The sequence below is a fragment of the Cicer arietinum genome, chromosome 8 (genome assembly GCF_000331145.2).
Source record: "Cicer arietinum cultivar CDC Frontier isolate Library 1 chromosome 8, Cicar.CDCFrontier_v2.0, whole genome shotgun sequence".
Lineage (NCBI taxonomy): Eukaryota > Viridiplantae > Streptophyta > Magnoliopsida > Fabales > Fabaceae > Cicer > Cicer arietinum.
In genome coordinates this window covers 2,885,570-2,898,134 of record NC_021167.2, presented here as the reverse complement: position 1 = coordinate 2,898,134, position 12,565 = coordinate 2,885,570, and the positions used below count along the sequence as shown (strand labels likewise).

The 12,565-nt window shown below is 34.5% G+C and overlaps 2 protein-coding genes across 2 annotated transcripts in view; one reads left to right on the top strand and one right to left on the bottom strand.

Moving 5' to 3' along the window:
• The window catches only part of LOC101495726 (uncharacterized), a 15,334-nt gene extending 10,338 nt beyond the window's left edge, over nucleotides 1-4,996 (top strand). Inside the window, exons 16-24 of the mRNA XM_073364287.1 lie at nucleotides 1-207; nucleotides 334-458; nucleotides 1,018-1,252; nucleotides 2,294-2,482; nucleotides 2,582-2,865; nucleotides 3,102-3,309; nucleotides 3,396-3,635; nucleotides 4,211-4,296; nucleotides 4,489-4,996. The exon at nucleotides 1-207 is cut by the window's left edge and continues 27 nt beyond it. Of these exons, the coding sequence (XP_073220388.1) occupies nucleotides 1-207; nucleotides 334-458; nucleotides 1,018-1,252; nucleotides 2,294-2,482; nucleotides 2,582-2,865; nucleotides 3,102-3,309; nucleotides 3,396-3,635; nucleotides 4,211-4,296; nucleotides 4,489-4,648 (1,734 nt within the window). The 3' untranslated portion in view covers nucleotides 4,649-4,996. The remainder of the gene's footprint in view (nucleotides 208-333; nucleotides 459-1,017; nucleotides 1,253-2,293; nucleotides 2,483-2,581; nucleotides 2,866-3,101; nucleotides 3,310-3,395; nucleotides 3,636-4,210; nucleotides 4,297-4,488) is intronic.
• A 1,994-nt stretch (nucleotides 4,997-6,990) lies between these two features.
• LOC101495398 (lon protease homolog 2, peroxisomal) overlaps nucleotides 6,991-12,565 on the bottom strand; it is a 9,291-nt gene continuing 3,716 nt past the window's right edge. The window contains exons 9-18 of the mRNA XM_073364327.1: nucleotides 12,537-12,565; nucleotides 11,939-12,140; nucleotides 11,633-11,839; nucleotides 11,086-11,216; nucleotides 10,290-10,503; nucleotides 9,378-9,683; nucleotides 8,795-8,989; nucleotides 8,284-8,529; nucleotides 7,758-7,859; nucleotides 6,991-7,520 (exon numbers count right to left, since the gene is read on the bottom strand). The exon at nucleotides 12,537-12,565 is cut by the window's right edge and continues 9 nt beyond it. Coding sequence (XP_073220428.1) covers nucleotides 7,437-7,520; nucleotides 7,758-7,859; nucleotides 8,284-8,529; nucleotides 8,795-8,989; nucleotides 9,378-9,683; nucleotides 10,290-10,503; nucleotides 11,086-11,216; nucleotides 11,633-11,839; nucleotides 11,939-12,140; nucleotides 12,537-12,565 — 1,716 coding nt within the window. The 3' untranslated portion in view covers nucleotides 6,991-7,436. The remainder of the gene's footprint in view (nucleotides 7,521-7,757; nucleotides 7,860-8,283; nucleotides 8,530-8,794; nucleotides 8,990-9,377; nucleotides 9,684-10,289; nucleotides 10,504-11,085; nucleotides 11,217-11,632; nucleotides 11,840-11,938; nucleotides 12,141-12,536) is intronic.

Here is a 12,565-nt window from a genome sequence, read left to right as displayed (position 1 = left end):
AATTGCTATACACCTCTAGAGGAGCTAATTTATACATTTGGGGGTCCCTGGCCATTTTCAGTAATGTTGTCATTCATTATATTGCTTCTGGCTCTGCTACTAAGTACTTTGAGAATCAAGTTGATTGGTTCTGGTTCATACCATAGTTCGAGTTCAATTGAACACCATAATCATCACCGTTTTCCATATCTCCTTTCTCTTTCTGAGGTAGGTAGTATTCTGATACTGAAGTTTGCACTATTTAATTATGTCTTTCTGTGGCAATAATTGAGCCTTAACATACTATCTCTGAATTTATTCAATGCATTATGTTTTATGTTTTTTTAAAACTAGGTGCGTGGAGCCAGAGCTGAAGAAACTCAAAGTCATGTACACAGAATGTACTTTATGGGTCCTAATACTTTCAGAGAACCCTGGCATCTTCCTTACTCACCTCCCCATGCCATAATTGAAATTGTGTAAGAGAAAATACTTATTCACATGTGTATGTCATGGATTCTGATGTCATTTTACTTCTTGGACCATGTGCTGATAAATACTGGATCATGTATTTGTTTTAGTCCAAATCACAAATCTTTGGTGTTGCAAAAAATCATAGCTATTCCATTTAGGTCGAACTTATTTTACTCTGTACTTCTGAATTCTGATATTTGCCACCAAAAAAGTTTTTCTTAATAGTTTCAATGGCAAAAGACATCTTGGTACGGGAAACACTCCTCAATGAAGATTCTACATCAAGCATCTGTCTATAAAGGAAAGATAAAGAAGCTCACTTTGAGAGGCTATATGATTGCTTAGCATTCAAATCTCTCATCATGATACTGTAAAACTATTAGTGATGTTACATTAAACTATTAATACTCCTTCACCCAACAGTTTTTGGGACCCTGTTATCAACCAACTATCCCAATAGTATAAGTTGTTAGGTGAAAAGACACATTAATTGTTTTATATTACATATTTAATCTTTAACAATAATCATGGTTTTAATTATGATTTTATCCTAATGGGATGCAGGTATGAGGATGCTTTTAATAGATTTATTGATGAGATCAATTCTGTTGCTGCATATGATTGGTGGGAAGGATCGGTGCACAGTATACTTTCAGTTGTGGCATATCCTTGTGCTTGGTCTTGGAAGCATTGGCGGCGAAGAGTCAAAATTAGTCGCCTTCAGGAATATGTCAAGTCTGAATATGATCATTCTTGTCTACGCTCCTGTCGATCTCGTGCTTTGTATAAAGGGATGAAGGTTTGACTTGCAAAGCATTTAATATCATGGAGTAAATTCCACAAACAAAATTCGTATTTATTCAATTTTATTAATGTATTTTTTCTCAATAGTTAGAGACAGACAAGGTAGAATTATGTGGGGAAGCAGAAGCCTTTAGGTTTTATCATATTGAAATTTTTTAGGTGTACTATCAAGGATTCAGTTGTAATAAATAAGCAGACCGAAGGTTCATTGGGAATTTGGAAGTGAGGGTAAGGGTGATTTGCAGGTAAATAGGGCTTCCTAGCTAAGACACAACGTCTGAAGAACAATCCAAGACCAATAATAGCCCAAGGCCTGGTCTGCTCACAACAGCATTAAAAATAGAGAAAGTGACAAAATTACTCCTAAATTGATTTATAATAACTGAAAAGTTTCTAGTAAATGTTATGGAATAATAAAGTCATCACGAAAAATCAAAGCTAAACTAAAATTCTTAAGTGTTTTAAAGTTATGATTTATTGATGCTAGTGCATCCTATGGCATACGTGAGTGGGTTTTCACTGAATATAATTATGTTGACTTTTCACCATCAAGATTTCACTTTTGGTTTAACTTGGAAAGACTTTAGCATGTGCAATAGTAGAGATTTGTACCGATGTATTTTTTCATCCATATTCTATTCATAAAAATGTTTCAACTTCTAAGAGTTATATCTTGATTAGTAGTATACTACCAGGATGTTTGTTGGTTATTTCTTTGTGATTATTTAGAGTTCCTATAAACAATCTGTAAGTTCATATTAAGCTAGAAGGTTACAACATGGCTGTATCCAAATTCAGAGGATGTTGTCATGTTTATTAATCTGAATCTCTTTATTTGCATACTAGACAATTATAAACAACAATGTTATTTATGTATACGCAATTGCAACATTTAAATTAAATTTGTATTCTTCTGTTTTCTCTGACAAACTGATATTTGAATTTAAGACCTTGCAACTAAAAGGGTTTCATAGTATTAAGTGAAGCACGCTTCCATCCATATTATTGTCTTTAATTTAAGGAACAATTGATGCAGGTTGGGGCAACTCCAGATTTAATGGTAGCATACATTGATTTTTTCCTTGGTGGTGATGAGAAGCGATTAGACATTGTATCAATTATACAGAAGAGATTCCCTATGTGCATAATTTTTGGTGGGGATGGGAGCTATATGGCGCCTTACAATCTTCACAGTGATACGATGTTGACCAACCTCCTCGGCCAGGTGTCTCGATTATTCCTGTTGTTAAGAATCTTAAGATTTAGCCAGTTGTTTTTTCTCTACACATAACTAATATACAAATTCCTAACTTTATATCTATAGCATGTCCCGGCAACAGTTTGGAATCGCTTGGTATCTGGACTGAATGCTCAGTTACGGACAGTGAGGCATGGTTCAATTCGTACCGCGCTAGGTCCTATTATTGATTGGATAAATAGCCATGCAAACCCCCAACTTGATTTCCATGGAGTTAAAATTGAGCTTGGATGGTTCCAAGCAACAGCTTCTGGTTACTATCAGCTGGGTGTTGTGGTAGCTGTTGGGGAATATTCCCTTCATGATATGCACCAGTCTGATACTTGGGTTGGTACTGATGAAGCTACCAGGTAATTTACGACAATGAGTTAATGCTGCATACATTCAGACTGTAGCTTGGTTTATTCCAATTAAGCTAAATAACATGGCAAGGAATGAGATCAACCATTTCATTTTGAGTTGCATGATTCCATGACATTGTTTTCATACCTCCTAGGTGGAGATTAATACAGCAAGAATTCATGGTCTGTTTTGTAAATGCCTTATGTATAGTAGCTTCAAGGGATTTTTTTTATGCTTATGACAGGAAAAATATGGCTCATGGAAGAAAGAATCTTAAGCAGCTACAGCATAATTGGCCATACATGAGCAATTCGTTATCTCTTAAAAGGATAACTGGAGGAATTAATGGTGGCCTGATAAATGATGCTACCTTAAGATCATTGGACTTCAAAAGGGACTTTCTATTCCCACTTTCTCTGATGTTGTGCAACACTAGACCTGTTGGTCGTCAGGTAGTTAAATTATTTTAGGCGATTCACCTCTCCCCAACTATAAATTGAACACTGTCTAATACATGACAATGCCATGTTTGTCTCAGGATACTGTGCAACTGCTGATTACTTTGATGCTTTTAGCTGATCTTTCTGTCACTCTCCTCATGTTGCTTCAGTTCTACTGGATTTCTCTTGCAGCTTTTCTTTCTGTTTTACTTATCCTTCCTCTTTCTCTACTTTCTCCATTTCCTGCTGGTTTGAATGCTTTATTCAGTAAAGAACCTAGAAGAGCTTCACTTTGTCGAGTTTATGCACTGTGGAATGCTACTTCTCTGTCTAATATTGTAAGTTCTGCTTATATTGTGATACCATTTGGTATCTTCCCATTGCCTGTGTAAATCATATGAAAAGCGAGAAACCTCCTGTAAAAATATGGACTATATAAAAATGTTTAGCGGAAATATATTGTCAAGTATATGAAAAAACTCTAAATGCTATAAGGCAATTGCTTAGAAATATCGAAGTTGCAAATTAGGCTTATAGTACAGTTTTTTCATCTGAATAACACAATATTCAGTGGTAAAAAGTTATTTGGGATATAAGGAGAATAGTGTTGAAAACACAGGATTTTAGATAAGGAAGAAGGGAGGAAAAAGAATAGACTATGAATTATGATCATGATTTGGTAAATAAAAGAGTAGGTACTAATCCTTGTTTAGACTTTTAATTCTAATTAAAAATGGAAACTGATCATGGAAGTACAAGACCCTTACCTTAATCTTTAATTAAATAAATATAAAAAATTCTAGGCATATTGATTTTTTTAACTTTTTAAGATTTAAGATAAGATATGTTAATTCATGCAATCATGTGAAATATATTTTCTGCTTATCTAACATGTGTGTACATGCGTGTGCAGGGAGTGGCTTTTATTTGTTGCCTCCTTCATTATGCATTATCCCACTTTCACTACCCTGATGAGGCAAGTACACGGAATATTAAGAGGTAATGAATTTCTTAATGGCATCATTTTATATCAAACAACAGAAGCGTATATTACATTGGTTTTATCTTGTTTTGATGATTTTGCTTTGTTTACTATAATTTTTAGCTGCTTATGTGCTTTTAGAACTTCTTGGGTGTAATTTTTTTAACCTGGCACTCTATTTTCTAAGTTTTGATGGAATGCTCTTGCAGGGAAGATGATAAGTGTTGGCTTTTACCCATCATCCTTTTTGTATTCAAGTCAGTGCAAGCCCGTTTTGTGAATTGGCATATTGCGAATCTGGAAATCCAGGATTTTTCTCTATTTTGTCCGGATCCAGATGCCTTTTGGGCTCATGAATCTGGTTTATAACAGAAAAGAAACACAAACATTAGAATGTGAACATCCACGAGGAGGCTTTATTTGGTGTGGGGCCTTGCTGTGTGAATATACTCAGAGATGTACAGGTGACTCAAGTACAGTTTTTGCGCTCATCGTTTCCTTGTTAAAAGTTAGAGTCAGGGGATAATAATACAAGAAAGATTCGTCCTTGTAGTAGTGTTTTGTTTTTAATTTTATTTTTGGTGGTAGCCATTTTCTTCTTTCTTTTGTGTATTGTAATAGTAATTTGCAATTTTTTAAAACATTTTTTTGACACTAAATTATGATACTAGTCTTTAAGAAAAAATATTAACGAGTAAATCAAAATTATAAGGATCAGATGATTTTTTTTTTTGAAATCAATTTAAATCCTCAAATTGCAAGGGTTGAACAATTTAAATCTTCAAATTTGCGAAATAATTTAGTTTTTCAACCCAAAAAACTTCACAAACTCATAAGATTTTCTTGTCCCATTCTTTTCCAATGAATGTCAAAATTTACATATTGATTTTTGATGTAAATGGTATCGTACACTAAGTGACTGAAGTTCATGAGTAGTACGCCGAGTGAGTTCGAACGAAAAAGAGATGGGTCACATGTTGACATACTTAAATACCTAAATCTTTCGTAGTCTAAATATTTTTGATATGCCATTTTTATACCACTACACTTTATTTCTAGCTAGAGTGTCATCCAGCTAAGCATTTCATAATCTCAACGTTGCATTAATAATTTTAGCTGTTACATTTTTTTATGAAAATTATAGTGAATATATAAGTATTAGTAAAGATTGGTTCAGTTGGTAAAAGTTCACTTATCTTATAAGAATGTGAGTTCAACTTCCTCTACTAGTTTAAGGACATTATCTATAAGTACATGTCGTAGTGCTTTGAGTCTTGAAGTCTTTTCTTACCTTGATAATCCCTCAAAATTCAACTCAAACTTTTGTTAAAAAAGATAAGTATTAAAATATAAAAGTGAATAAGTGTTCTTATGGGAACTCTTACGTTATGCCCCTTGACTCTAGTGAGAATGAGTTCATTGGTTATGACGGTTTTTCCAATAGAAGTTCTCTCGATGATCATTAATGAGAAGTGCATACAAAACAAAGAAAGATGAAGGAGATAAGAAAGGCTGTTACACGCTTGTAAAAAAAATGTAAGATTGTTAAACTTCCAAGTTAACTCATACACTCGTAAAAGTTTATGATTCTAGGTCACAATAACGAGTTAAGTCATAAACTATCTATTTAGTAAACTCTTACGTATTTAAGTCAACTATGATAAAATCGATAAACTCTTGATTTTATTAATATTTTATGATTCTACATTGATTTGAGTTTGAAATGTAAATTTTTTATCAATATTAATCGATCTCTAATCTAATTAGCGATTTTACATAATAATTTTTTGATTTTAAAATGTAAACTTTTAATGTTATCACGAGTGATAACTATTATAGAGATGAATTGTTAAATTAATCTTATTTTAATAATATTATATTATTTATATATGCCATATATAGATTATTTTAATATTATGTAAACTCGCGAAATGAATCTACAAGTTGAATCTACATAAGCTCTCCAAATTTACCAAGATGTCAGAGTTAAAAACTTTGAAATAAGACCATATTATACACACTCAAAGATGGAAAAATAGATTTTTTTAAAGTTAGACAACCTTTATATACAATGCACCACGAAATAAAAATTGTATTTAAAAATCACTCGAAATTCTAACGATAATACTTCTCGAAATATAAGTTAGCAACTCTCCCTATCTTTACATTTGAAGCGGAAACTTAATTGGTGTCAGTTCGACGAATTGAATTTTGAGAGACGCGTTCGTCTTTTATTAATAAAACTAACTTCGATTAAGTTGTTATCTCAATCATAAAGACCAAGAGGACCATTCTGAAGAGTTTCGTCGATCTTTCTTAAAGTTTTAAATGATTTTTAAATGCATAATCTACGGTGGATCATCTATAAAAATAGTCCATCATATCATTCACGTTAAGTCAGAATCAAATGAAACAAAAAATACAATAAAAATGATTTGACTGAAAAGTGAAAACACAACTTGCTCGCAATCTAACTAGATGAACCAAATGAACCAAGCAGTCTAATTCGATTTATCAAAACGTAGCACGTATCTTTCATTCTTTTCAATAATTTCTTATCTACTTTATAAACATTATATTATAGTTCAATTTAGAAATGAAAACTGTCGTGCCTTGTAAACAACTCAAGCAAACATACCTTTATACAACATTGCAATCAAGCCAACTGGCCAAACAGGAAACAGACTGGAAATCGATAGACACATTTAAAAGATAGCTAAAGTGCTTCCTTGTTCATAAAAAATAATGGTTTATACACAGTAAAATAGCCACAGGCTAAAAAATTAACTCAACCAAATGAGACGAGGGAAGAGGGTAGTACAAAGGAGAGTAAAAACATTTCTCAGGTTGAATTGGCACAACTGGCCAAAAGCAAAAAAAAAATACTTACAAAAAGATTATGGGGTGGTGTCTTGATAGATTATACTACTGCAAACAACAAGAAGGGTCCAAACATTTCTACTTAGTACTGAAACCCTTCTTAGAGTTCACAGTGATATTCTCTATCATGTCTCAAGAATACATGCAGATGTCAGCTCCCTTTCAACCTGGTGGTTTCTAGAGTTTTGCTCGATCACGGCATGCTGAGTAGATTGAAATACTCACTCCCCAATATAACAACAATTAAATCATTATGAGGCCTTCAAGGATACTACAGTTACATCTTTGAGTGTTGTCTCCAAGGGCACCCACTGTCAAAAGCATGCTCTAACACATCCTCCATTCGTTTTGCAGGTAGTATCTATTTATTCATTTCATTGGTATGTTATTAACGGTGATAACGTAAAACATAAAATATGCAGATACATTGTACACTGTCTTATAAAACATATAATCGTAAAGAATGGACAGGAAATAGTGTTAAATATATTTAACAGTTTACCGAAATACATGTCTAACCTAGTATCAACTAGTAAACTATGCTCAGTTCACAACTACCAATTGAGCAAACGTGCAGGAATACAATAAACAAAGTTACCTCCAAATTGGCCAGCACCGATGATGGTACTTCAACCAAGTCCTTTAAGTTCCTTTCAGGTAGGATGACTCTCTTAATACCATATCTATGTGCAGCTAGTATCTGTAAATATTGATATAAATCAGAATATCATGCCACATTTTTTTAGCCATAAGAATTTTTGTCACTGAAGAATGTTCATTTAGATTTGATCAATTCATTTAAGCCAGGTATAGATGGTGTTTGTATACAGTGAATACTGAATAGCGAGTTAACCAGCTTATTGTTTTTCTGTCACAAACAGTTGCATTAATTAACTTAGCATGTCCTATCCAGTAAGTTCTAATATCCACCATTCATAAGCATCGAGGAGCTTAATTGTGCATGTCGTGCCATAAGGAATCACTTTACTAATGGTTTTACAGCAGTGCCAATAATGCAAAATCAATTTCATATTTGCAACTTCCCCTGAAACTTACTTTATCCTATATGATCTTTAACATCCATAAAAAAGTTTACACTGGTCATTAGAACCCAAGAAAAGTACCTTATCCTTGATACCACCAACAGGTAGTATTAAACCCCTCAACGTCATCTCTCCAGTCATAGCGGTATCAGATCTCACTCTTCTCTGACTGAAAAGTGAAACCAATGCTGTGACTAATGTCACACCAGCTGAAGGCCCATCTTTAGGTACTGCGCCCGCAGGGAAATGTATATGTATATCACGACCCTCCAACAGATTAATGTCCTCCGCAGCAGCCAGTTTGAGATCAGCTGCTCTTGCTCTTACCTGTAAATCAATTTTTGTGAAACAATTTACATGTCTTGAATTAGTACAAACATCAACTTCTGTGCATATGTGTAACAGTGAGAAGGCAAGTGTTCAAATGCACACAAACTTGAGCTAGCCAACGATCATTGGCACCAATGTCGAGCAGATGGAACTGAAATGGCTAAATTTAGCCTCAAAATAGAACAAAATGTCACTCCTATTTATTGTAAGACACAATCAAGACAAAGGTGGGTTGAAACTTATTAAGATATAGGTGGGTTACCCATGTTAGTGCGATTTGAGCTGATTCTTTGATAACATCACCAAGTTGTCCGGTAAGATGCAATTCACCCTTCCCTACCATTTCTGTAGCCTCCACAAACTGAACTTCTCCACCAAAAGTAGTCCAAACCAGCCCAACAGATATCCCAGGGGATGCAACACGTTCTGCTGCTTCTCTTCCATCAAACTTTGGGGGCTGCATTTGATGACATCAACCAATTAGGCATTTTTGACTTTTTAAGCATATTATAAAATATAACTTCCCTAGAAGATTACTTATGTAAGATCTCTTTCAAAGGTATTCAATCCCCTTTTATATCAAAGCCACACTGTAAAAGTGCATTTTAACATGGCAATGCATTCACAGTTGCTAGGATTTGCATAAACAGAAAACATAATTGCCTGAGGTAAATGCAAAATTATATGCCGAGTTTTTAAAGGCTGTAGATTCCAGTTGCTTAGGGGCAGCCAACAACTTTTCATAGAATTTAATTTATTACTTTGTGAGGTTTTTTGGTGAGGGGTTGGATGGGTAGTTTTTGAAGCTTCAATTGAAACTAAACAAAAGTTTGCATAGAAATTACCCCAAGCACTTTTTCAACCATAGCTTCATCAACAACCAATGGAGAAGAGGTGGTTCTAAATGTGTTTGAAATGTCACGGTTGTTGACTCCCATTGGTATCACTTCCATTTCCACTTCAGCGCCATCAACAAGTCTGTTTTCTAGAAGTGGTGTAGTAAGTCTCTCTACTCCTTTGTTGAGTGGAACTACCTGTTCCTGCTCTATTACTCTTACTGCAGCAGCACGAGCAAGAGCAGCTAGATTCCTTTCCAAATTTCGCACACCAGCTTCCCTAGTATATCTCTGAATAACAAGTTGCACCATTGCCTACATCAACAAAGTTGCTAATTAATGTCCTCCACAACAGAATTAATTTCTAAGACAACAACCTGTAAAAAGAGCGTTTCTGTGTAATTATACAGTATGCTTCACAACAGAATTACTTCATCGAAGTTTCTAATTGAAGTCCTATACAACATAATTACTTTCTAAGACAACAACCTGTAAAAAAAGTGTTTATGTGCAATTATATAGTATACCTTACACCACTTAGTTTTAATGTGTTATTTTAGCATGATGGACAATATAAGAAGAGAATGCAACCCCAAAGTCCAGTAAAGAGAGAATTCTAATGCTCAAATAACAAAATGTTTTTAAGCGTAAAACATAGAAAACACTAACTTTCCAAAATCATGTGGATCGGACAAAGATGCTACAATGGATAGCTATAGTATTGTATAAATTTCATAATAAGTCACTCGTTTGCTATCAGTAATAGAATAGTTTGTTGGTTTAATGTTTTAACATACAGGGAGGAGGACAGCCAAATGATTTGCACTTCTACTGAATGAAAACAAACTTTTTATTGTTCAGAGATTTCCTTTTAAGTCAATAAATTAAATCCTTTTTAAAAAATATTAATGAAACAAATACCTTTGGAATTTGAAGAAACTCAGAACTCAATCCATGTTGATCCAGAACTCTTGGAATTAAATGCCGCATGGCTATTTTAAGCTTTTCCTCTGGTGTGTACCCTGGAAGCTCAATGACTTCCATCCTGTCAAGGAGAGGTGGAGGAATCGGTTGCGCCTTATTTGCCGTAGCAACAAAAATTACCTTGGATAGATCGAATGGAACATTCAAATAGCTGGATAACTTAAGGAACGACTTTGGACTGTTTATTTATTGTAATAGAATGAAAAAAAGGTGGAAATACTGATCTAGTTCTGGTAAACTGTGGATATATCAGGATATGCAGAACATTAACAAAATGTCCTTAAAAAATGTTTACTAATATTAGTATTCACTTATCATGGCAATTTCCCATGCAAATGGGCAAAGGCATGTCGAACCTACATAAAAATATAGAAGGTTGCTCATCCGCCCCCAAATACACTACCAGAAGTTAGGATCCGGTAGTGTATTTTACTCAATTTTACACTACTAGAAGCTAGGATCTGGTAAAAAGTCGGAAAAAATGAGCAAACATAGGGGGTTGGATGAGCAATTACCCTAGGAAGATCAAAGATTGTAGTCAAAAACTTATTGACACTGAAAAACTAATATGTGGGCCAAGCTTGCTAGTTAAAATGCATTAAAACCAGTGTAACCAATAAGAAATTAGGGACTGATTCCTCAATACTTCATCTTCATAATAAAGATATTTATATAACTTATTATAATTTATTAACTAAGATGAGAGGAAAACATATTGAAGAGTACAGGATACTGGTCATTGAATGTTTTATTTTGCTCAGGATCAAGAACCTCCAGCAGTGCTGAAGCTGGATCCCCACGAACATCAGAACCTGTCTTGTCGATTTCATCAAGCAACATGACGGGATTGCATACACTAACTCTCTATCAGTCAAATATATAAGCATCTATTAGTTTAAATCATACCCAACGAAAAACAAAGCAACTAAAAAGTATTATGATTTTTTTCTTGTTTGGTCTAATCTTATTGCATGCCCTTTAGGATTTCAAATATGTGTTACCATGTGTGCTGAAAAGAAAGAAGAAAAAAATTCCTTGCTTCTTTAAAATACTTCTTTCAAGTTCAAAAGTAAAATATTAATTCATGAGATGACTTCTCCATCAGTATCTTCATTTTTATTTTGTAACCATAATCTACAATAACTAAAATTCTGAAACTTACATATAAACATACATAAATAGGAAATGGACATTAAGGTATGTTCTCCTATGTCCTCAAACATCACTAAAATTGGAAAATATTTTGCAGGTAATTTTCCGTATTTAAATTGAAATTTAACCTTCAGCCCCTCTATAAGCCTCCCAGGCATGCTTCCAATGTATGTTCTCCTATGTCCTCTAATATCAGCCTCATCCTTGACTCCTCCAAGGGATATGCGCACAAATTTTCGGTCCAAAGCAGCAGCAATAGAAGATGCCAATGATGTTTTCCCAACACCGGGAGGTCCGACGAAGCACAACACAGGACCCATTGCATCTGGCTTAAGCTGCGGTGGATACATCGTAATCAGAATTATCAGACACACATGAAATTGTAGAGTAGTAGATATTTACAATCGGGTATATAGTAATAGAGTATTGACAACCTTACGAACAGCTAGGTATTCAATGATCCGTTGCTTGACCTTAACTAAACCATAGTGATCGCTGTCGAGGCGCTCTTGTGCAGCTCTTAAGTCCAGTTCATGCTCTTTGCTGGCCTTCTGCCATGGCAGATCAGCAAGAAGTTCCAGGTAAGTCCGTGAACTGTTATACCCAGGTTGCTGAGGCTGCATTTTTTTCAGTCTCCTGAGGGAATCACAATAAAATCAACTGAGTGTCTGCCACAATAAAATCCTCACCTTACAAGACAGTTTTGAAGGGTTGAGTTAAACCTAAAATATAAGATGGAAGTTGTCGGACCACCCGTATTATCTATGCACCCGTATTATCTACTCTAGATAAAATCAATTAAAAATCCTCACCTACTCTAGATCCGTTGTCGGACCTCCCGTATTATCTATGCACTAGACCCAACATCCCAAGGTGTGAGGGAGTATCTTGGAGAAAAACTTAAGTCCCACAATTGGTAGGGATATGACATAAATAAAGTTTGGACAATCCTCCCCTTACAAGCTGGTTTTGTAAGGTTAAATTTAGACACAAAATCTAAGAATTTGCAACTATGATTTTGTTTTTAAGTACCTTAACTCTCTAAGAGCAAGCTTCCAGAT